General features: G+C 49.9%; 1 protein-coding gene across 1 annotated transcript in view; it reads right to left on the bottom strand.

The window, feature by feature from the left end:
• Positions 1-25,774, bottom strand: part of TMEM145 (transmembrane protein 145) — a 222,693-nt gene that overhangs the window by 61,283 nt on the left and 135,636 nt on the right. Inside the window, exons 8-11 of the mRNA XM_075584146.1 lie at positions 20,099-20,167; positions 9,453-9,533; positions 5,939-6,017; positions 4,548-4,641 (exon numbers count right to left, since the gene is read on the bottom strand). Coding sequence (XP_075440261.1) covers positions 4,548-4,641; positions 5,939-6,017; positions 9,453-9,533; positions 20,099-20,167 — 323 coding nt within the window. The remainder of the gene's footprint in view (positions 1-4,547; positions 4,642-5,938; positions 6,018-9,452; positions 9,534-20,098; positions 20,168-25,774) is intronic.

Below are 25,774 nucleotides of genomic sequence, written 5' to 3'. Positions count from 1 at the left end.
CCCCGGGTCAAAGAACTGCAGGGTGACACAGAGTGACAGTGTGACACGTATACAGGACCTGCGCCGTGTCACAGAACTGCAGGGTGACACAGAGTGACAGTGTGACACGTATACAGGACCTGCGCCGGGTCAAAGAACTGCAGGGTGACACAGAGTGACAGTGTGACACGTATACAGGACCTGCGCGTATCACAGAACTGCAGGGTGACACAGAGTGACAGTGTGACATGTATACAGGACCTGCGCCGGGTCACAGAACTGCAGGGTGACACAGAGTGACAGTGTGACACGTATACAGGACCTGCGCCGGGTCAAAGAACTGCAGGGTGACACAGAGTGACAGTGTGACACGTATACAGGACCTGCGCCGGGTCACAGAACTGCAGGGTGACACAGAGTGACAGTGTGACACGTATACAGGACCTGCGCCGGGTCAAAGAACTGCAGGGTGACACAGAGTGACAGTGTGACACGTATACAGGACCTGCCCCGGGTCAAAGAACTGCAGGGTGACACAGAGTGACAGTGTGACACGTATACAGGACCTGCGCCGTGTCACAGAACTGCAGGGTGACACAGAGTGACAGTGTGACACGTATACAGGACCTGCGCCGGGTCAAAGAACTGCAGGGTGACACAGAGTGACAGTGTGACACGTATACAGGACCTGCGCCGGGTCAAAGAACTGCAGGGTGACACAGAGTGACAGTGTGACACGTATACAGGACCTGCGCCGGGTCACAGAACTGCAGGGTGACACAGAGTGACAGTGTGACACGTATACAGGACCTGCGCCGTGTCACAGAACTGCAGGGTGACACAGAGTGACAGTGTGACACGTATACAGGACCTGCCCCGGGTCAAAGAACTGCAGGGTGACACAGAGTGACAGTGTGACACGTATACAGGACCTGCGCTGGGTCAAAGAACTGCAGGGGTGACACAGAATGACAGTGTGACACGTATACAGGACCTGCGCCGGGTCACAGAACTGCAGGGTGACACAGAGTGACAGTGTGACACGTATACAGGACCTGCGCCGGGTCAAAGAACTGCAGGGTGACACAGAGTGACAGTGTGACACGTATACAGGACCTGCGCCGGGTCAAAGAACTGCAGGGTGACACAGAGTGACAGTGTGACACGTATACAGGACCTGCGCCGGGTCACAGAACTGCTAAAGAATATGTGGGGTATGAACCCCAGAAGCCGCCTGGTCCTGTGTCCCCACTAACATCGGTGGACGTCTCAGCCCTCCTGTTACCAGCAGGTATCATGCACCACATGAACCGTAATGGCCAAATCTCCCAGGGGGGGGGGGATATGTATATATGTAAACATGTATTATTTGTCAACTTAACTCTATGCCCAGGACATGCGTGAGAACGAGAGGTAACTCTCACTGTATTACTGCCTGTAACACGTTATAACTCTGTGCCCAGGACATGCGTGAGAACGAGAGGTAACTGTCACTGTATTACTGCCTGTAACACGTTATAACTCTGTGCCCAGGACATGCGTGAGAACGTGAGGTAACTCTCACTGTATTACTGCCTGTAACACGTTATATCTCTGTGCCCAGGACATGCGGGAGAACGAGAGGTAACTCTCACTGTATTACTGCCTGTAACACATGTTATAACTCTGTGCCCAGGACATGCGTGAGAACGAGAGGTAACACTCACTGTATTACTGCCTGTAACACATGTTATAACTCTGTGCCCAGGACATGCGTGAGAACGAGAGGTAACTCTCACTGTATTACTTCCTGTAACACGTTATAACTCTGTGCCCAGGACATGCGTGAGCAAGTGAGGTAATTCTCACTGTATTACTGCCTGTAACATGTTATAACTCTGTGCCCAGGACATGCGTGAGAACGAGAGGTAACTCTCACTGTATTACTGCCTGTAACACATGTTATAACTCTGTGCCCAGGACATGCGTGAGAACGAGAGGTAACTCTCACTGTATTACTGCCTGTAACACACGTTATATCTCTGTGCCCAGGACATGCGTGAGAACGAGAGGTAACTCTCACTGTATTACTGCCTGTAACACACGTTATAACTCTGTGCCCAGGACATGCGTGAGAACGAGAGGTAACTCTCACTGTATTACTGCCTGTAACACACGTTATAACTCTGTGCCCAGGACATGCGTGAGAATGAGAGGTAACTCTCACTGTATTACTGCCTGTAACACATGTTATAACTCTGTGCCCAGGACATGCGTGAGAACGAGAGGTAACTCTCACTGTATTACTGCCTGTAACACGTTATAACTCTGTGCCCAGGACATGCGTGAGAACGAGAGGGAACTCTCACTGTATTACTGCCTGTAACACACGTTATAACTCTGTGCCCAGGACATGCGTGAGAACGAGAGGTAACTCTCACTGTATTACTGCCTGTAACACGTTATAACTCTGTGCCCAGGACATGCGTGAGAACGAGAGGTAACTCTCACTGTATTACTGCCTGTAACACGTTATAACTCTGTGCCCAGGACATGCGTGAGAACGAGAGGTAACTCTCACTGTATTACTGCCTGTAACACACGTTATAACTCTGTGCCCAGGACATGCGTGAGAACGAGAGGTAACTCTCACTGTATTACTGCCTGTAACACGTTATAACTCTGTGCCCAGGACATGCGTGAGAACGATAGGTAACTCTCACTGTATTGCTGCCTGTAACATGTTATAACTCTGTGCCCAGGACATGCGTGAGAACGAGAGGTAACTCTCACTGTATTACTGCCTGTAACACATGTTATAACTCTGTGCCCAGGACATGCGTGAGAGCGAGAGGTAACTCTCACTGTATTACTGCCTGGTAACACATGTTATAAATAAATAGGGCGGGTGACAGTGTGTGTGTGGGGGAGGATACTAGGGGAGAGTATAGGGCGGGTGACACTGTGGGGGGGGGGGATACTAGGGGACAGTATAGGGAGGGTGACAGTGTGGGGGGGGGAGAGGATACTAGGGGACAGTATGGGGAGGGTGACAGTGTGGGGGGGGGAGGATACTAGGGGACAGTATGGGGAGGGTGACAGTGGGGGCGGGGGAGAGGATACTAGGGGACAGTATGGGGAGGGTGACAGTGTAGGGGGAGGATACTAGGGGACAGTATAGGGAGGGTGACAGTGTGTGGGGGGAGGATACTAGGGGACAGTATAGGGAGGGTGACAGTGTGTGGGGGGAGGATATTAGGGGACAGTATAGGGAGGGTGACAGTGTGGGGGGGGGGGAGGATACTAGGGGACAGTATAGGGAGGGTTACAGTGTGTGGGGGGAGGATACTAGGGGACAGTATAGGGAGGGTGACAGTGTGGGGGGGAGGATACTAGGGGACAGTATAGGGAGGGTGACAGTGTGTGGGGGGAGGATACTAGGGGACAGTATAGGGAGGGTGACAGTGTGTGGGGGGAGGATACTAGGGGACAGTATAGGGAGGGTGACAGTGTGGGGGGGGGGAGGATACTAAGGGACAGTATAGGGAGGGTGACAGTGTGGGGGGGGAGGATACTAAGGGACAGTATGGTGAGGGTGACAGTGTGTGTGTGGGGGGCGGATACTAGGGGACAGTATAGGGAGGGTGACAGTGTGGGGGGGGGGAGGATACTAGGGGACAGTATAGGGAGGGTGACAGTGTGGGGGGGGAGGAGGATACTAGGGGACAGTATGGGGAGGGTGACAGTGTGGGGGGGGAGGATACTAGGGGACAGTATGGGGAGGGTGACAGTGGGGGGGGGGATACTAGGGGACAGTATGGGGAGGGTGACAGTGTGGGGGGGGAGGAGGATACTAGGGGACTGTATGGGGAGGGTGACAGTGTGGGGGGGGGGGAGGATACTAGGGGACAGTATGGGGAGGGTGACAGTGTGGGGGGGGAGGATACTAGAGGACTGTATGGGGAGGGTGACAGTGTGGGGGGGGATACTAGGGGACAGTATGGGGAGGGTGACAGTGTGTGTGTGGGGGGAGGATACTAGGGGACAGTATAGGGAGGGTGACAGTGTGTGGGGGGAGGATAATAGGGGACAGTATAGGGAGGGTGACAGTGTGGGGGGGAGGATACTAGGGGACAGTATAGGGAGGGTGACAGTGTGGGGGGGGAGGAGGATACTAGGGGACAGTATGGGGAGGGTGACAGTGGGGGGGGGGATACTAGGGGACAGTATGGGGAGGGTGACAGTGTGGGGGGGGATACTAGGGGACTGTACGGGGAGGGTGACAGTGTGGGGGGGGGATACTAGGGGACAGTATGGGGAGGGTGACAGTGTGGGGGGGGGAGGATACTAGAGGACAGTATGGGGAGGGTGACATTGTGGGGGGGGATACTAGGGGACAGTATGGGGGGGGTGACAGTGTGGGGGGGGAGGATACTAGGGGACAGTATGGGGGGGGTGACAGTGTGGGGGGGGGGGGTACTAGGGGACAGTATGGGGAGGGTGACAGTGTGTGGGGGGGGATACTAGGGGACAGTATGGGGAGGGTGACTGTGTGGGGGGGGGAGGATACTAGGGAACGTGTCTCTCACCTGTGCTTCATGTATAAACAGGACAGTGTGGGTCACTGTGTATAGTGTCATATACACGGACAGCTTGATGGAGCCCAGGTGACTAATGCGGCCTCTGCAAGAAGAAATAATGTGCTGGGGTGACTCGTGTGACGCAGTGTTGGGGTGACGCAGTGCTGGGGTGGCCAGTGCTGGGGTAGCGCAGTGCTGGGGTGACGCAGTGTGATGCAGTGTTGAGGTGACGCAGTGTTGGGGTGACGCAGTGCTGGGGTAGCGCAGTATTGGAGTGACGCAGTGTTGGAGTGACGCGATGTTGGGGTGACGCAATGCTGGGGTGATGCAGTGTTGGGGTGACGCAGTGCTGGGGTGGCGCAGTGCTGGGGTGGCGCAGTGCTGGGGTGGCGCAGTGCTGGGGTGACGCAGTCCTGGGGTGACGCAGTGTTGGAGTGACGCAGTGTTGGGGTGACGCAGTGCTGGGATGGCGCAGTGTTGGAGTGACGCAGTGCTGGGGTGACGCAGTGCTGGGGTGACGCAGTGTTGGGGTGACGCAGTGTTGGGGTGGCGCAGTGTTGGGGTGGCGCAGTGTTGGGGTGACGCAGTGTTGGGGTGGCGCAGTGCTGGGGTGACGCAGTGTTGGGGTGACGCAGTGTTGGGGTGACGCAGTGTTGGGGTGGCGCAGTGTTGGGGTGATGCAGTGTTGGGGTGACGCAGTGCTGGGGTGACGCAGTGTTGGGGTGACGCAGTGCTGGGGTGACGCAGTGCTGGGGTGACGCAGTGCTGGGGTGACGCAGTGCTGGGGTGACGCAGTGCTGGGGTGACGCAGTGTTGGGGTGACGCAGTGTTGGGGTGGCGCAGTGCTGGGGTGACGCAGTGCTGGGGTGACGCAGTGCTGGGGTGACGCAGTGTTGGGGTGGCGCAGTGTTGGGGTGGCGCAGTGTTGGGGTGGCGCAGTGTTGGGGTGACGCAGTGTTGGGGTGGCGCAGTGTTGGGGTGGCGCAGTGTTGGGGTGGCGCAGTGTTGGGGTGACGCAGTGTTGGGGTGGCGCAGTGCTGGGGTGACGCAGTGCTGGGGTGACGCAGTGCTGGGGTGACGCAGTGTTGGGGTGACGCAGTGTTGGGGTGGCGCAGTGCTGGGGTGACGCAGTGTTGGGGTGACGCAGTGTTGGGGTGACGCAGTGTTGGGGTGGCACAGTGTTGGGGTGACGCAGTGTTGGGGTGACGCAGTGCTGGGGTGACGCAGTGTTGGGGTGACGCAGTGCTGGGGTGACGCAGTGCTGGGGTGATGCAGTGCTGGGGTGACGCAGTGCTGGGGTGACGCAGTGCTGGGGTGACGCAGTGCTGGGGTGACGCAGTGTTGGGGTGACGCAGTGTTGGGGTGACGCAGTGTTGGGGTGGCGCAGGGGATTGTATCACCTGGTCACAGTGAATCCTTTTCCCAGGAGAATCAGCATGAGCAGGAAGATGAGGAAACTGGCGGAAAACAGGAGCTTCGCTGCGGGAGATACACACAGTGCTGAGTATACTGGCAGGGGGCGCCCACGTATATACACACAGTGCTGAGTATACTGGCAGGGGGCGCCCACGTATACACACACACAGTGCTGAGTATACTGGCAGGGGGCGCCCACGTATATACACACACAGTGCTGAGTATACTGGCAGGGGGCGCCCACGTATATACACACACAGTGCTGAGTATACTGGCAGGGGGCGCCCACGTATATACACACACAGTGCTGAGTATACTGGCAGGGGCGCCCACGTATATACACACAGTGCTGAGAATACTGGCAGGGGGCGCGCACGTATATACACACAGTGCTGAGTATACTGGCAGGGGGCGCGCACGTATATACACACACAGTGCTGAGTATACTGGCAGGGGCTCCCACGTATATACACACAGTGCTGAGTATACTGGCAGGGGGCGCCCACGTATCTACACACACAGTGCTGAGTATACTGGCAGGGGCGCCCACGTATATACACACACAGTGCTGAGTATACTGGCAGGGGGCGCCCACGTATATACACACAGTGCTGAGTATACTGGCAGGGGGCGCCCACGTATATACACACAGTGCTGAGTATACTGGCAGGGGGCGCGCACGTATATACACACACAGTGCTGAGTATACTGGCAGGGGGCGCCCACGTATATACACACAGTGCTGAGTATACTGGCAGGGGGCGCCCACGTATATACACACAGTGCTGAGTATACTGGCAGGGGGCGCGCACGTATATACACACACAGTGCTGAGTATACTGATGGGGGTGCCACGTATATACACACACAGTGCTGAGTATACTGGCAGGGGGCGCCCACGTATATACACACAGTGCTGAGTATACTGGCAGGGGGCGCCCACGTATATATACACACAGTGCTGAGTATACTGGTGGGGGTGCCACGTATATACACACAGTGCTGAGTATACTGGCAGGGGGCGCGCACGTATATACACACAGTACTGAGTATACTGGCAGGGGGCGCGCACGTATATACACACAGTGCTGAGTATACTGGCAGGGGGCGCCCACGTATATACACACAGTGCTGAGTATACTGGCAGGGGGCGCCCACGTATATACACACACAGTGCTGAGTATACTGGTGGGGGTGCCACGTATATACACACAGTGCTGAGTATACTGGCAGGGGGCGCCCACGTATATACACACAGTGCTGAGTATACTGGTGGGGAGGCCCACATATATACACACAGTGCTGAGTATACTGGTGGGGGGCGCCCACATATATACACACAGTGCTGAGTATACTGGCAGGGGGCGCCCACGTATATACACACAGTGCTGAGTATACTGGCAGGGGGCGCCCACGTATATACACACAGTGCTGAGTATACTGGCAGGGGGCGCCCACGTATATACACACAGTGCTGAGTATACTGGCAGGGGGCGCGCACGTATATACACACAGTGCTGAGTATACTGGCAGGGGGCGCACACGTATATACACACAGTGCTGAGTATACTGGTGGGGGCGCCCACGTATATACACACAGTGCTGAGTATACTGGCAGGGGGCGCCCACGTATATACACACAGTGCTGAGTATACTGGCAGGGGGCGCCCACGTATACACACACAGTGCTGAGTATACTGGCAGGGGGCGCGCACGTATATACACACAGTGCTGAGTATACTGGCAGGGGGCGCACACGTATATACACACAGTGCTGAGTATACTGGTGGGGGCGCCCACGTATATTCACACACAGTGCTGAGTATACTGGCAGGGGCGCCCACGTATATACAGACAGTGCTGAGTATACTGGCAGGGGGCGCCCACGTATATACACACACAGTGCTGAGTATACTGGTGGGGGCGCCCACGTATATTCACACACAGTGCTGAGTATACTGGCAGGGGGCGCCCACGTATATACACACACAGTGCTGAGTATACTGGCAGGGGCGCCCACGTATATACACACACAGTGCTGAGTATACTGGCAGGGGCGCCCACGTATATACACACACAGTGCTGAGTATACTGGCAGGGGGCGCCCACGTATATACACACACAGTGCTGAGTATACTGGCAGGGGGTGCCCACGTATATACACACAGTGCTGAGTATACTGGCAGGGGGCGCGCACGTATATACACACACAGTGCTGAGTATACTGATGGGGGTGCCCATGTATATACACACACAGTGCTGAGTATACTGGCAGGGGGCGCCCACGTATATACACACAGTGCTGAGTATACTGGCAGGGGGCGCCCACGTATATACACACACAGTGCTGAGTATACTGGCAGGGGGCGCCCACGTATATACGCACAGTGCTGAGTATAGTGGCAGGGGGCGCCCACGTATATACACACAGTGCTGAGTATACTGGCAGGGGGCGCCCACGTATATACACACACAGTGCTGAGTATACTGGTGGGGGTGCCACGTATATACACACAGTGCTGAGTATACTGGCAGGGGGCGCCCACGTATATACACACACAGTGCTGAGTATACTGGTGGGGGCGCCCACGTATATTCACACACAGTGCTGAGTATACTGGCAGGGGGCGCCCACGTATATACACACAGTGCTGAGTATACTGGCAGGGGCGCCCCACGTATATACACACACAGTGCTGAGTATACTGGCAGGGGGTGCCCACGTATATACACACAGTGCTGAGTATACTGGCAGGGGGCGCCCACGTATATACACACAGTGCTGAGTATACTGGCAGGGGGCGCCCACGTATATACACACAGTGCTGAGTATACTGGCAGGGGGCGCCCACGTATATACACACAGTGCTGAGTATACTGGCAGGGGGTGCCCACGTATATACACACAGTGCTGAGTATACTGGCAGGGGGCGCCCACGTATATACACACAGTGCTGAGTATACTGGTGGGGGGCGCCCACGTATATACACACAGTGCTGAGTATACTGGCAGGGGGCGCCCACGTATATACACACAGTGCTGAGTATACTGGCAGGGGGCGCCCACGTATATATACACACAGTGCTGAGTATACTGGTGGGGGGCGCCCACGTATATACACACAGTGCTGAGTATACTGGCAGGGGGCGCCCGCGTATATACACACAGTGCTGAGTATACTGGCAGGGGGCGCCCACGTATATACACACACAGTGCTGAGTATACTGGCAGGGGGCGCCCGCGTATATACACACAGTGCTGAGTATACTGGCAGGGGGCGCGCACGTATATACACACACAGTGCTGAGTATACTGGCAGGGGGCGCCCACGTATATACACACAGTGCTGAGTATACTGGCAGGGGGCGCCCACGTATATACACACAGTGCTGAGTATACTGGCAGGGGGCGCCCACGTATATAAGCACAGTGCTGAGTATACTGGTGGGGGTGCCACGTATATACACACAGTGCCACGGCCAGCGCTCTGTACCCACCTAGCACTTTGATGCTGGCGTTTCCCACGCCGTCCTGCGCGTACTGACCCCAATATACGCAGAAGAACAGCAGGCTGAGAACTGGGGGCAGAGAGAGTGTTACATCAAGGGGGGACACACACAGGGAGGGGGACACGCACACAGGGAGGGGGACACACACACAGGGAGGGGGGGACACACAGGGAGGGGGGACACACACAGGGAGGGGGGACACACACAGGGAGGGGGGGACACACAGGGAGGGGGGGTCACAGGGACACACACACGGGTGGAGGGCACGGGCACACGCACACAGGAGGGACACACACACACATAGGGAGGGGGCCACACACACATAGGGAGTGACACACACACACATAGGGAGGGACACACTGGGACACACACATAGGGAGGGACACACGGGGACACACAAATAGGGAGGGACACACAGTGACACACACATAGGGAGGGACACACACACACATAGGGAGGAGGACACACACACATTGGGAGGGATATACACACATAGGGAGGGACACACACATAGGGACACATACACACACATAGGGAGGGACACACACACACACACAGGGAGGGACACACACACACACAGGGAGGGGGACACACACATAGGGAGGGACACACACACACATAGGGAGGGGGACATATGGAGGGGACATATACTGAGGGGGACACACGGGGGACACACATATGGAGGGGGGGACATATAGGGAGGGGGTGTGATGGTGAAGGGGTACCCAGGCCAGTAAATAAAGGTATTTGGCCCGGCTGGGGGCCCCTGAGCCATATTGGGAACATGTAGATTGTCAGCTCTGCAGCCCAGTAATGGCAAAAACACTGTGCATTCAGTAAACCTGTATGTGTCTCCCACCAGGTATACGGCGGCGGGAATCATGTTGTGTCTAACTATGACAGGTGTTACTGTAGCAGCGTTTCCCTGTAACCGCGCAAAGAAAACACGGTTTTAAGACCCCGCAGCCCGCAGCGCCGCGAACGTGTTTTATCTAACTCCTGCCAGGAAGGTTGTAGAAGGAAAAGAATGGTCACTACATCCAGAAGCACCGATCACAAGCTTGGTAGATTAAAAAGTTCTTTATTACAAAAAGCTGGACATCAAGATACAAGCTCTGACGCGTTTCATCCCGTACAAGGGACTTTATCAAAGATACTTGTTACTTACACCAAGCACATATATATAGGTACAAACAAAATCTGATTGGTCTACTCCAAGCACAGACTCAGCAGATTGCAATCATCACAATGAGTGGCGACTCCCATGTGTAGTATATTAACCTCTGCCAGTCTGGTAGAAAACATGCAAACATATATATACAATAGACAATGTGATTAAAAACAACGAAACATGATGTCAAGCATAATAATAAAAATTAGATATTCCATGGACGTCCAAGGGAAATACAGATGTATAATATGTATATAAATAAAAGATATACAAAGATAAGAAAATGAGACCATTACAAAAATTCATAACCATTATTAACGCTAAATAATCCCAATATGTACTATCCTTATTTTATTTCAATCATTTAATAGATACATACTGAAAAATTATGAGTTAAAAAGTCATACATATAAGAACTTGAACTCAATAGGTAACCACCTATAAATTCTATATTAATCCAACAGAAAATGTTTCAGCTCCCAATCTGAGTTCATTCCAAAAGGGTGAAGGGAGTTAAGCATATATATCCAGTACATTTCTCTTTTGTTTAGCCTGTTTTCTCTATTGCCGCCTCTTGGGTGATGGGGTATATGTTCAATGGCAGTAAAGGAAAAATTACCAATGCCTCCCATTGGGCATTGGGAGAAATGCCTGGATACTGGATGTATTAAATCATGCTTTTTTATTAACCGGGTATGTTCAGCTATGCGTAATCTCAGTGATCTAATTGTGCGGCCTACATATTTGTGGCCACAAGCGCACGCGAGAACGTAAACCACATAGGATGTATTGCAGTTTAAAAAGTTGTTAATATTAAACTTCTTTTTATCATTGGAATGCATAATGAATTTTGCTGGAAGTGCGTATTGGCACATTGAACAATTTGCGCAACTGAAGAAGCCTTTGGGTATATTAGTAATTCTTGGGCTTCCTCTGTTTGAATCAAACAGGCTGGGAGAGAGATGTGAGGCCAAGGTTTTGGCCTTACGAAAGGTAAACCTTGGACCACTAGACAACGAGGGGCCAATATCTTCATCTAGCAAAAGTGTATGCCAATGTTTTTGTACAATTTTGGAGATTGATGAAGACTGTGAGCTATACGTGGTTATAAAAAATGGACTCTGTGTAGAATTATTAACCGTATTAATTGATTTTTTCAGATTTCTTCAATGTTTCTTTCTAGAGACAGTTTCTTGGATGAGATTATCTCTGTCCATAGAATCTGCTCTCATGAAGGCAGCATCTATGTCACTAATTGAGTAACCCCTGGCCTTGAATCTGTCAGACATTTCTTTTGATCTTGACAGAAAAGTGTCTTTTGTTGAACATAATCTTTTTAATCTCATAAATTGAGATCCAGGAATATTCCTTATCAATGAGCGGGGATGGCAACTCCGCGCACTGAGAAGCACATTCCTGGAGTTCTCCTTTCGATAAACATCGGTCTGTATATTCATCTCATTATCAATGTACAGTGTTAGATCTAAATAATTTATATAATTCATATTGTGCTCAAAAGTGAATTTAATATTATAATCATTGGTGTTTAGATAGTGAATAAAAGAAATAAGGGTGTTCTCATCACCATCCCAAATAACAATCAAATCGTCAATATATCTCTTAAAAAAGATGATATATTGACGGAAAGGATTGTTAGCGTGATAAATAAATTGTGACTCCCAAAAACCCATAAATAAATTAGCGTAAGAAGGTGCAAAGCTGGTGCCCATGGCGGTGCCTAATTTTTGTAAATAAAACCGTGAGTCAAACATAAAATAATTGTGTGTGAGTAAAAAAAGTATAGATTCTTGTAAAAAAGTGCAAAGTGAAACAGATAAAGTGGATAAATCTAAAAAGTGTCGTACAGCTTTAAGTCCGTGATTGTGATCAATAATGGAGTACAGGGAGGTCACATCTAATGTGACCCACCTATACTCCTTAGTCCATGTGATGTCCTGTACCTTGAAAATGAGATCCGATGAGTCTCTGATATAGGAGGGAAGTTGAAGAACCAGGGGTTGTAGGAACTTGTCCACATACCGCGATAACCCATCCCCCAAAGATCCAATGCTCGCCACTATTGGTCGTCCAGGAGGGTCGACTAGCGATTTATGGATCTTTGGGAGATGGTGGAATACCGGAATCACGGGATGTGGACAGTTCAGAAATTCAGTCTCTTTGTGACTAATGACATTAAGGATACTGCCCATGGTTAGTAATTCGGTCAATTCTAGAGAATAAGATAAAGTTGGATCTTTTTTAAGAGCCTGATATGAATTGTCATCACGAAGCTGCCTAAGTGCTTCTCTTTTGTACTGTTCAGAGGATAATATCACTAGGGCTCCCCCTTTGTCTGCATGTCTGATCACGATATCCGAATTGCTCTTAATATGTTCAATTTGTTGTACTTCAGAGTAAGTTAAATTCCCAGAACTAATATTAGAATAAGAGAAACCTTGAGAAAGAAATTTTAAATCGCGTTCGACCAACCTTTCAAAAGTAGTTATGGATGGCCCTCTATTATAATTCGGGCAAAATACAGATTTTTTCTTATAGCCCGAGTCCTCTGAGCCAAAAAAAGGTTGGACGAATGTATTAATAGGCTCTCCTTGTGACAGTAACAGAGTTTCCATGTCTGAAATTACACAATTTTCTTGGAAATTTAAATCCTGAGGCAGATCAGAATTTGACTCTATTGGTATCGATGGAACCCCATCTGATTTTTTTCCCAACAATCGATTTCTAGAACTAAATAGCTTTTTTAAAGAGAGTTTGCGCGTAAATTTCTGGAGGTCTATAATTGTTTGAAACAATTGGAATTTTTTTGAGTGGGTGCGAATCCTAAACCTTTATTCAAAAGATTCAACTGATCCAAGGGAAGATCTACACCTGATAAGTTTATAACATTATCAGGAAGATTTATTCGTATTTCTTCCTCTTGGACCTGCCTCTGCTTTCCTCGTTTCCTTTGTGACCTTCGTGTTCTCCTCGGCCCTTTGGGTTTGACTGTAAAAAAGCCGAGGAGGGTTGGCCTGATGATTTAGAAACTCTTGGTTGAAATGAGGAAGAGGCACTCCTATCATCATAACCTGTGGCTCCACGATCGCCCCTGGAGTGGCCAGTAAATCTATCAAAGGACACCGACTGAGACCTAGCCTCATAGTCCGATACATCTGATTCAAAACTTGAGGTCTCAGTTCTAGTGTTCTTCAAAATAGATTTATTTGGATTTTTATTAGACCAATTTTTTGATTGTTTTGGATTGTTTTGGATAGTCTCTTGTGGACTCAATAGAAGAGACTATTAGCGAGAAAAAACATTCTAAATTCGAGAGAGATCGTATAGATTATACCAAAAGTCAGGTATACTGTTGGCAAAAACCACAAACCACAAAAGAATTTGTAGGTTCAAGTACACCAAGGGGGAATCCAAAACAATCAAAAAATTGGTCTAATAAAAATCCAAATAAATCTATTTTGAAGAACACTAGAACTGAGACCTCAAGTTTTGAATCAGATGTATCGGACTATGAGGCTAGGTCTCAGTCGGTGTCCTTTGATAGATTTACTGGCCACTCCAATAGAGTCAAATTCTGATCTGCCTCAGGATTTAAATTTCCAAGAAAATTGTGTAATTTCAGACATGGAAACTCTGTTACTGTCACAAGGAGAGCCTATTAATACATTCGTCCAACCTTTTTTTGGCTCAGAGGACTCGGGCTATAAGAAAAAATCTGTATTTTGCCCGAATTATAATAGAGGGCCATCCATAACTACTTTTGAAAGGTTGGTCGAACGCGATTTAAAATTTCTTTCTCAAGGTTTCTCTTATTCTAATATTAGTTCTGGGAATTTAACTTACTCTGAAGTACAACAAATTGAACATATTAAGAGCAATTCGGATATCGTGATCAGACATGCAGACAAAGGGGGAGCCCTAGTGATATTATCCTCTGAACAGTACAAAAGAGAAGCACTTAGGCAGCTTCGTGATGACAATTCATATCAGGCTCTTAAAAAAGATCCAACTTTATCTTATTCTCTAGAATTGACCGAATTACTAACCATGGGCAGTATCCTTAATGTCATTAGTCACAAAGAGACTGAATTTCTGAACTGTCCACATCCCGTGATTCCGGTATTCCACCATCTCCCAAAGATCCATAAATCGCTAGTCGACCCTCCTGGACGACCAATAGTGGCGAGCATTGGATCTTTGGGGGATGGGTTATCGCGGTATGTGGACAAGTTCCTACAACCCCTGGTTCTTCAACTTCCCTCCTATATCAGAGACTCATCGGATCTCATTTTCAAGGTACAGGACATCACATGGACTAAGGAGTATAGGTGGGTCACATTAGATGTGACCTCCCTGTACTCCATTATTGATCACAATCACGGACTTAAAGCTGTACGACACTTTTTAGATTTATCCACTTTATCTGTTTCACTTTGCACTTTTTTACAAGAATCTATACTTTTTTTACTCACACACAATTATTTTATGTTTGACTCACGGTTTTATTTACAAAAATTAGGCACCGCCATGGGCACCAGCTTTGCACCTTCTTACGCTAATTTATTTATGGGTTTTTGGGAGTCACAATTTATTTATCACGCTAACAATCCTTTCCGTCAATATATCATCTTTTTTAAGAGATATATTGACGATTTGATTGTTATTTGGGATGGTGATGAGAACACCCTTATTTCTTTTATTCACTATCTAAACACCAATGATTATAATATTAAATTCACTTTTGAGCACAATATGAATTATATAAATTATTTAGATCTAACACTGTACATTGATAATGAGATGAATATACAGACCGATGTTTATCGAAAGGAGAACTCCAGGAATGTGCTTCTCAGTGCGCGGAGTTGCCATCCCCGCTCATTGATAAGGAATATTCCTGGATCTCAATTTATGAGATTAAAAAGATTATGTTCAACAAAAGACACTTTTCTGTCAAGATCAAAAGAAATGTCTGACAGATTCAAGGCCAGGGGTTACTCAATTAGTGACATAGATGCTGCCTTCATGAGAGCAGATTCTATGGACAGAGATAATCTCATCCAAGAAACTGTCTCTAGAAAGAAACATTGAAGAAATCTGAAAAAATCAATTAATACGGTTAATAATTCTACACAGAGTCCATTTTTTATAACCACGTATAGCTCACAGTCTTCATCAATCTCCAAAATTGTACAAAAACATTGGCATACACTTTTGCTAGATGAAGATATTGGCCCCTCGTTGTCTAGTGGTCCAAGGTTTACCTTTCGTAAGGCCAAAACCTTGGCCTCACATCTCTCTCCCAGCCTGTTTGATTCAAACAGAGGAAGCCCAAGAATTACTAATATACCCAAAGGCTTCTTCAGTTGCGCAAATTGTTCAATGTGCCAATACGCACTTCCAGCAAAATTCATTATGCATTCCAATGATAAAAAGAAGTTTAATATTAACAACTTTTTAAACTGCAATACATCCTATGTGGTTTACGTTCTCGCGTGCGCTTGTGGCCACAAATATGTAGGCCGCACAATTAGATCACTGAGATTACGCATAGCTGAACATACCCGGTTAATAAAAAAGCATGATTTAATACATCCAGTATCCAGGCATTTCTCCCAATGCCCAATGGGAGGCATTGGTAATTTTTCCTTTACTGCCATTGAACATATACCCCATCACCCAAGAGGCGGCAATAGAGAAAACAGGCTAAACAAAAGAGAAATGTACTGGATATATATGCTTAACTCCCTTCACCCTTTTGGAATGAACTCAGATTGGGAGCTGAAACATTTTCTGTTGGATTAATATAGAATTTATAGGTGGTTACCTATTGAGTTCAAGTTCTTATATGTATGACTTTTTAACTCATAATTTTTCAGTATGTATCTATTAAATGATTGAAATAAAATAAGGATAGTACATATTGGGATTATTTAGCGTTAATAATGGTTATGAATTTTTGTAATGGTCTCATTTTCTTATCTTTGTATATCTTTTATTTATATACATATTATACATCTGTATTTCCCTTGGACGTCCATGGAATATCTAATTTTTATTATTATGCTTGACATCATGTTTCGTTGTTTTTAATCACATTGTCTATTGTATATATATGTTTGCATGTTTTCTACCAGACTGGCAGAGGTTAATATACTACACATGGGAGTCGCCACTCATTGTGATGATTGCAATCTGCTGAGTCTGTGCTTGGAGTAGACCAATCAGATTTTGTTTGTACCTATATATATGTGCTTGGTGTAAGTAACAAGTATCTTTGATAAAGTCCCTTGTACGGGATGAAACGCGTCAGAGCTTGTATCTTGATGTCCAGCTTTTTGTAATAAAGAACTTTTTAATCTACCAAGCTTGTGATCGGTGCTTCTGGATGTAGTGACCATTCTTTTCCTTCTACAACCTTGCTATGCCTTTTTGTATGGAGCACACAGGCATCTCCAAACACAGCAGGTGATATTGATTCACGGAAGGCGTTATCCAGCTGACAGACGCCGGAGGACACCGCACACCGATCCCCGCTCTCAGCGCCGCGGCTGGCTCTCACGCACAGCCCCAGGAAGATCAGTGCACGCGCACGCACCACCACGTGGGCTCCCAGACCAGCACAGCCGGTTGCAGAGGCACAGCTCGCATACAGCTTCCACACACATCGGTGAGGTGAGGGGCAGGCTCGCAAGCCTCCAGCGGAGTGGCGGTTTCCACGGCCGGCGTCTCTCTCAGGAACGCCACACACACGTGTTTTTCCCAGCCACGGCATACCCGTCAGCGGTTTATGGCTCATCACGGGGCACGTCATCAAGCTACTACTCGGCTGGAAAGGGTGGTTTGTGAGACCAGTCGGTAAGGTTAGCATTATTGGGACTCTTATGGGTCACAGTCAGTCTGACGGTGGTCATTTTTCTCTGTGCCCCTTGTCCACATTTGCTCATTAACCTCCGACTGATTCCTTCATAAAATCAAACACCACCCCATGTTTATATTTCATGTACTTTATAATTTATACCTGCTTGGAGATTCCAATCCTTGGCTTTACCTGGACAGTGATTGTATACCTCTACATATGATTGTGTAGCATATGGAACTTTGGAGTTCATTCTCCCTTTTTTCTGATCCTGCCAGGAAGGGCCCAGCGCGCGGAGATTTACTGTGAGCGCTGCTCTGGTAAAATCATTCCAAAGGGAACAGCGCAATTTTCATAAAGGTATATAAAAAAATGAATGAATAAAAGTCCCCAAGGTTTATATTTTTATTAAAGTAATGGTCAGAGGAAGTCATTCAGTATGGATAAACATCCATCTGCATGGGAAACAGAGGGAGATACTCCGCCCTCTGAGCTTCAAAGGACCCGTTTCAAAGGCAGTCCAGGATATGGAGGTGTTAACAATTTGTTAGCAAGGATATGGAGGTGTTAACAATTTGTTAGCAAGGATATGGAGGTGTTAACAATTTGTTAGCAAGGATATGGAGGTGTTAAACCTTTTGTTACCAAGGAAGAGAATTTCAAAGCCACCCTGGCAGATGGCTGCTCTGCCCAGACTGAGCGGCGCCGGGTAGAGGGGACAGCCTCATATGCTAAGCGGCCAAGGTGCAAAGTTGGCACATGCCCAGATCAGACTGAGAAGCCCCTCTGCCAGGTTTGCAAGGTAGTGGCAAGTCCGTGATAGGGGGAGGAATTATTCCCACGGAGCAGGTTGGCTGCTTGGGTTAAGTATAGGCCTGTTTAGTGCATAAAAAACCCCGCAGCCCATCAGGAACAGTTCCATCATGTAGCAGCTTATCATGCTGTGAGAGTCTCATACATCTAAGGATTCATGCAAGAAACATCTACGTTTGAAGATTTGAACGTTTCATCACGGATGAAGCTGCGCCAGCGGAGCACACAGAAGCGGCAAGCTGCGCTGCTGACCGAGGACTGTTTCAGGCTCTTTTTGCGAGTAACTCCCGCTCCTGGGAAATTGCTCCTAGAGACTTTATTTTGGCAACATTTCGTTTTGGGAACATTTTATTTCGTTTGACCCAGTTCCAGTAAGTATATTCTTTCGTTGTAATTGTAAATCAAGCTGTGTATGTTCATTGTGTAAATAAATCGCCATTTATTTTATCTCTTGCTTTGCTCAATCAAATGATCCGGGTAATTAAGGTGTTAAAAGCGCTGGTCTCCCATGGCAGGGGGGACGGACACGGAGTCCTGGGCAGGAGCAGGTGGGACAGGGACACGGGAGTGCGAGGTAACACGGAGCATTGGGGGGGTGAAAGGGACACGGGGGAGGTAACATGGAGCATTGGGTGGGGGGTAAAGGGACACGGGGGGGAGGTAACACAGAGCATTGGGAGCACAGGGCACAGGGACGCGAGAGGGGGCACAGGGACGCGAGAGGGGGCACAGGGACGTGAGAGGGGGCACAGGGACGCGAGAGGGGGCACAGGGACGCGAGAGGGGGCACAGGGACGCGAGAGGGGGCACAGGGACGCGAGGGGGGGCACAGGGACGCGAGAGGGGGCACAGGGACGCGAGAGGGGCACAGAGATGCGAGAGGGGGCACAGGGACGCGACAGGGAGCAGAGGGACACGAGAGGGGGCACAGGGACACGAGAGGGGGCACAGGGACGCGAGAGGGGGCACAGGGACGCGAGAGGGGGCACAGGGACGCGAGAGGGGGCACAGGGACTCGAGAGGGGGCACAGGGACGCGAGAGGGGGCACGGGGACGCGAGAGGGGGCACAGGGACGCGAGAGGGGGCACAGGGACACGAGAGGGGGCACAGGGACGCGAGAGGGGGCACAGGGATGCGAGAGGGGGCACAGGGCCGGGAGAGGTAGCACAGGGACGCGAGAGGGAGCACAGGGACGCGAGAGGGGGCACAGGGACGCGAGAGGGGGCACAGGGACGCGAGAGGGGGCACAGAGACGCGAGAGGGGGCACAGAGACGCGAGAGGGGGCACAGGGACGCGAGAGGGGGCACAGGGACGCGAGAGGGGGCACAGAGACGCGAGAGGGGGCACAGAGATGCGAGAGGGGGCACAGGGACGCGAGAGGGGGCACAGGGACGCGAGAGGGGGCACAGAGACGCGAGAGGGGGCACAGGGACGCGAGAGGGGGCACAGGGACGCGAGAGGGGGCACAGGGACGCGAGAGGGGGCACAGGGACGCGAGAGGGGGCACAGGGATGCGAGAGGGGGCACAGGGACGCGAGAGGGGGCACAGGGACGCGAGAGGGGGCACAGGGGCGCGAGAGGGGGCACAGGGGCGCGAGAGGGGGCACAGGGGCGCGAGAGGGGGCACAGGGACACGAGAGGGGGCACAGGGACGCGAGAGGGTGCACAGGGGCGCGAGAGGGGGCACAGGGACACGAGAGGGGGCACAGGGACGCGAGAGGGGGCACACACATGCAGACAGGGCCCAGGAAGAGGAGAACCCGTCTCTCACCCTCCACTCCAGCGGCCGCCACGAACATCTTGTATGTGGTGTGAAGAAGCTGCCGTCCCCTGAGTATGTCTGCGGAGAGAGGGGACAGGGTGTAACTCACACACTACTACACCACGTGCAGGGTGTAACTCACACACTACTACACCGCGCGCAGGGTGTAACTCACACACTACTACACTGCGTGCAGGGTGTAACTCACACACTACTACACCACGTGCAGGGTGTAACTCACACACTACTACACCGCGCGCAGGGTGTAACTCACACACTACTACACTGCGTGCAGGGTGTAACTCACACACTACTACACCGCGCGCAGGGTGTAACTCACACACCGCTACACCGCGTGCAGGGTGTAACTCACACACTACTACACCGCGTGCAGGGTTTAACTCACACACTACTACACCGCGTGCAGGGTGTACTCACACACTACTACACCGCGTGCAGGGTGTAACTCACACACTACTACACCGCGTGCAGGGTACTAACTCACACACTTCTACACCGCGTGCAGGGTGTAACTCACACACTACTACACCGCGTGCAGGGTGTAACTCACACACTACTACACCGCGTGCAGGGTACTAACTCACACACTACTACACCGCGTGCAGGGTGTAACTCACACACTACTACACCGCGTGCAGGGTTTAACTCACACACTACTACACCGCGTGCAGGGTACTAACTCACACACTTCTACACCGCGTGCACGGTACTAACAAACACTACTACACCGCGTGCAGGGTGTAACTCACACACTACTACACCGCGTGCACGGTACTAAAAAACACTACTACACCGCGTGCAGGGTACTAACTCACACACTACTACACCGCGTGCAGGGTGTAACTCACACACTGCTACACCGCGTGCAGGGTGTAACTCACACACTACTACACTCAGTGCAGGGTACTAACTCACACACTACTACACCACGTGCAGGGTACTAACTCACACACTACTACACTGCGTGCAGGGTACTAACTCACACACTACTACACCGCGTGCAGGGTGTAACTCACACACTACTACACCGCGTGCAGGGTGTAACTCACACACTACTACACTGCGTGCAGGGTGTAACTCACACACTACTACACCGCGTGCAGGGTACTAACTCACACACTTCTACACCGCGTGCACGGTACTAACAAACACTACTACACCGCGTGCAGGGTGTAACTCACACACTACTACACCGCGTGCAGGGTACTAACTCACACACTACTACACCGCGTGCAGGGTGTAACTCACACACTGCTACACCGCGTGCAGGGTGTAACTCACACACTACTACACCGCGTGCAGGGTACTAACTCACACACTGCTACACCGCGTGCAGGGTACTAACTCACACACTACTACACTGCGTGCAGGGTACTAACTCACACACTACTACACCGCGTGCAGGGTGTAACTCACACACTACTACACCGCGTGCAGGGTACTAACTCACACACTACTACACCGCGTGCAGGGTGTAACTCACACACTGCTACACCGCGTGCAGGGTGTAACTCACACACTAATACACCGCGTGCAGGGTGTAACCCACACACTACTACACCGCGTGCAGGGTACTAACTCACACACTACTTCACTGCGTGCACGGTACTAACAAACACTACTACACCGCGTGCAGGGTGTAACTCACACACTACTACACCGCGCGCAGGGTGTAACTCACACACTACTACACCGCGTGCAGGGTGTAACTCACACACTGCTACACCGCATGCAGGGTACTAACTCACACACTACTACACCGCGTGCAGGGTGTAACTCACACACTACTACACCGCGTGCAGGGTACTAACTCACACACTACTACACCGCGTGCAGGGTGTAACTCACACACTGCTACAACGCGTGCAGGGTGTAACTCACACACTACTACACCGCGCGCAGGGTGTAACTCACACACTACTACACCGCGTGCAGGGTGTAACTCACACACTACTACACCGCGTGCAGGGTGTAACTCACACACTACTACACCGCGTGCAGGGTACTAACTCACACACTACTACACCGCGTGCAGGGTACTAACTCACACACTACTACACCGCGTGCAGGGTGTAACTCACACACTACTACACCGCGTGCAGGGTACTAACTCACACACTACTACACCGCGTGCAGGGTGTAACTCACACACTGCTACACCGCGTGCAGGGTGTAACTCACACACTAATACACCGCGTGCAGGGTACTAACTCACACACTTCTACACCGCGTGCACGGTACTAACAAACACTACTACACCGCGTGCAGGGTACTAACTCACACACTACTACACTGCGTGCAGGGTACTAACAAACACTACTACACTGCGTGCAGGGTACTAACAAACACTACTACACCGCGCGCAGGGTGTAACGCCCACACTACTACACTGCGTGCAGGGTGCTAACTCACACACTACACTGCGCGCAGGGTGTGACGCCCACACTACTACACTGCGTGCAGGGTACTAACTCACACACTACTACACTGCGTGCAGGGTACTAACTCACACACTACTACACCGCGTGCAGGGTGCTAACTCACACACTACTACACCGCGTGCAGGGTGTAACTCACACACTACTACACTGCGTGCAGGGTGTAACTCACACACTACTACACCGCGTGCAGGGTACTAACTCACACACTTCTACACCGCGTGCAGGTTACTAACTCACACACTACACACCGCGTGCAGGGTACTAACTCACACACTACTACACCACGTGCAGGGTACTAACTCACACACTACTACACCGCGTGCAGGGTACTAACTCACACACTACTACACTGCGTGCAGGGTACTAACAAACACTACTACACTCAGTGCAGGGTACTAACTCACACACTACTACACCGCATGCAGGGTACTAACTCACACACTACTACACCGCGTGCACGGTACTAACTCACACACTACTACACTGCGTGCAGGGTACTAACAAACACTACTACACCGCGTGCAGGGTACTAACTCACACACTACTACACTGCGTGCAGGGTACTAACAAACACTACTACACCGCGTGCAGGGTACTAACTCACACACTACTACACTGCGTGCAGGGTACTAACAAACACTACTACACCGCGTGCAGGGTGCTAACTCACACACTACTACACTGCGTGCAGGGTACTAACTCACACACTACTACACTCAGTGCAGGGTACTAACTCACACACTACTACACCGCGTGCAGGGTACTAACAAACACTACTACACTGCGAGCAGGGTACTAACTCACACTACTACACCGCGTGCAGGGTACTAACAAACACTACTACACTCAGTGCAGGGTACTAACAAACACTACTACACCGCGTGCAGGGTACTAACTCACACACTACTACACTGCGTGCAGGGTTCTAACTCACACACTACTACACCGCGTGCAGGGTACTAACAAACACTACTACACTGCGTGCAGGGTACTAACTCACACACTACTACACTCAGTGCAGGGTACTAACTCACACACTACTACACCGCGTGCAGGGTACTAACTCACACACTACTATACCGCGTGCAGGGTACTAACAAACACTACTACACTGCGTGCAGGGTACTAACTCACACACTACTACACTCAGTGCAGGGTACTAACTCACACACTACTACACTGTGTGCAGGGTACTAACTCACACACTACTACACTGCATGCAGAGTACTAACTCACACACTACTACACCGCGTGCACGGTACTAACAAACACTACTACACCGCGTGCAGGGTGTTAACTCACACACTACTACACCGCGTGCAGGGTACTAACAAACACTACTACACTCAGTGCAGGGTACTAACTCACACACTACTACACCGCGTGCACGGTACTAACAAACACTACTACACCACGTGCAGGGTACTAACTCACACACTACTACACTGCGTGGAGGGTACTAACTCACATACTACTACACCGCGTGCAGGGTACTAACAAACACTACTACACTGCGTGCAGGGTATTAACTCACACACTACTACACTCAGTGCAGGGTACTAACTCACACACTACTACACCGCGTGCAGGGTACTAACTCACACACTGCTACACCGCATGCAGGGTACTAACTCACACACTACTACACCGCGTGCAGGGTACTAACTCACACACTCCTACACCGCGCGCAGGGTACTAACACACACTGCATAGGAGATAGAAAACCACTGCTCAAACGTTACTATTCCACATACATAAGTGTTGTATATTCTAAGTGGTGCACGGGAAATAGAAACACTCTATATATAGGATGGTCCAAGAACAACCACAGAAAAGAAATCCCATAGATTTGCACTCAACGTAAAATTATATCTGAGTAGATAGAAACAAATTTCCAAACCATATAGGATACCAGAAGGTTTTTAAAATACAAAACAAAAAATCTTTTATTAAATACTAATTAACTCTTCTAATGAAAATACAAGTAACACAGTAGCACAGTAGCAGAGTAACACAGTAACATAGTAGCACAGTAGCAGAGTAACACAGTAACACAGTAGCACAGTAGCAGAGTAACACAGTAACACAGTAGCACAGTAGCAGAGTAACACAGTAACACAGTAGCACAGTAGCACAGTAGCAGAGTAACACAGTAACACAGTAACACAGTAGCACAGTAACACAGTAGCACAGTAGCACAGTAACACAGTAACACAGTAACACAGTAGCACAGTAACACAGTAGCACAGTAGCACAGTAGCAGAGTAACACAGTAACACAGTAACACAGTAACACAGTAGCACAGTAGCACAGTAGCAGAGTAACACAGTAACACAGTAGCACAGTAACACAGTAGCACAGTAGCACAGTAGCAGAGTAACACAGTAACACAGTAACACAGTAGCACAGTAACACAGTAACACAGTAGCACAGTAGCACAGTAGCAGAGTAACACAGTAACACAGTAACACAGTAACACAGTAACACAGTAACACAGTAGCACAGTAGCACAGTAGCAGAGTAACACAGTAACACAGTAACACAGTAGCACAGTAACACAGTAGCACAGTAGCACAGTAGCAGAGTAACACAGTAACACAGTAACACAGTAGCACAGTAGCACAGTAGCAGAGTAACACAGTAACACAGTAACACAGTAGCACAGTGACACAGTAGCACAGTAGCAGAGTAACACAGTAACACAGTAACACAGTAGCACAGTAACACAGTAACACAGTAGCACAGTAGCACAGTAGCAGAGTAACACAGTAACACAGTAACACAGTAACACAGTAACACAGTAACACAGTAGCACAGTAGCACAGTAGCAGAGTAACACAGTAACACAGTAACACAGTAGCACAGTAACACAGTAGCACAGTAGCACAGTAGCAGAGTAACACAGTAACACAGTAACACAGTAGCACAGTAGCACAGTAGCAGAGTAACACAGTAACACAGTAACACAGTAGCACAGTGACACAGTAGCACAGTAGCAGAGTAACACAGTAACACAGTAGCACAGTAGCACAGTAGCACAGTAGCACAGTGGCACAGTGACACAGTAGCACAGTAGCAGAGTAACACAGTAACACAGTAGCACAGTAGCACAGTAACACAGTAGCACAGTAGCAGAGTAACACAGTAACACAGTAGCACAGTAGCACAGTAACACAGTAGCACAGTAGCAGAGTAACACAGTAACACAGTAGCACAGTAGCAC

This window comes from Ascaphus truei, unplaced genomic scaffold (assembly GCF_040206685.1).
Source record: "Ascaphus truei isolate aAscTru1 unplaced genomic scaffold, aAscTru1.hap1 HAP1_SCAFFOLD_458, whole genome shotgun sequence".
NCBI lineage: Eukaryota > Metazoa > Chordata > Amphibia > Anura > Ascaphidae > Ascaphus > Ascaphus truei.
This window is presented reverse-complemented; position numbering and strand designations above follow the sequence as displayed.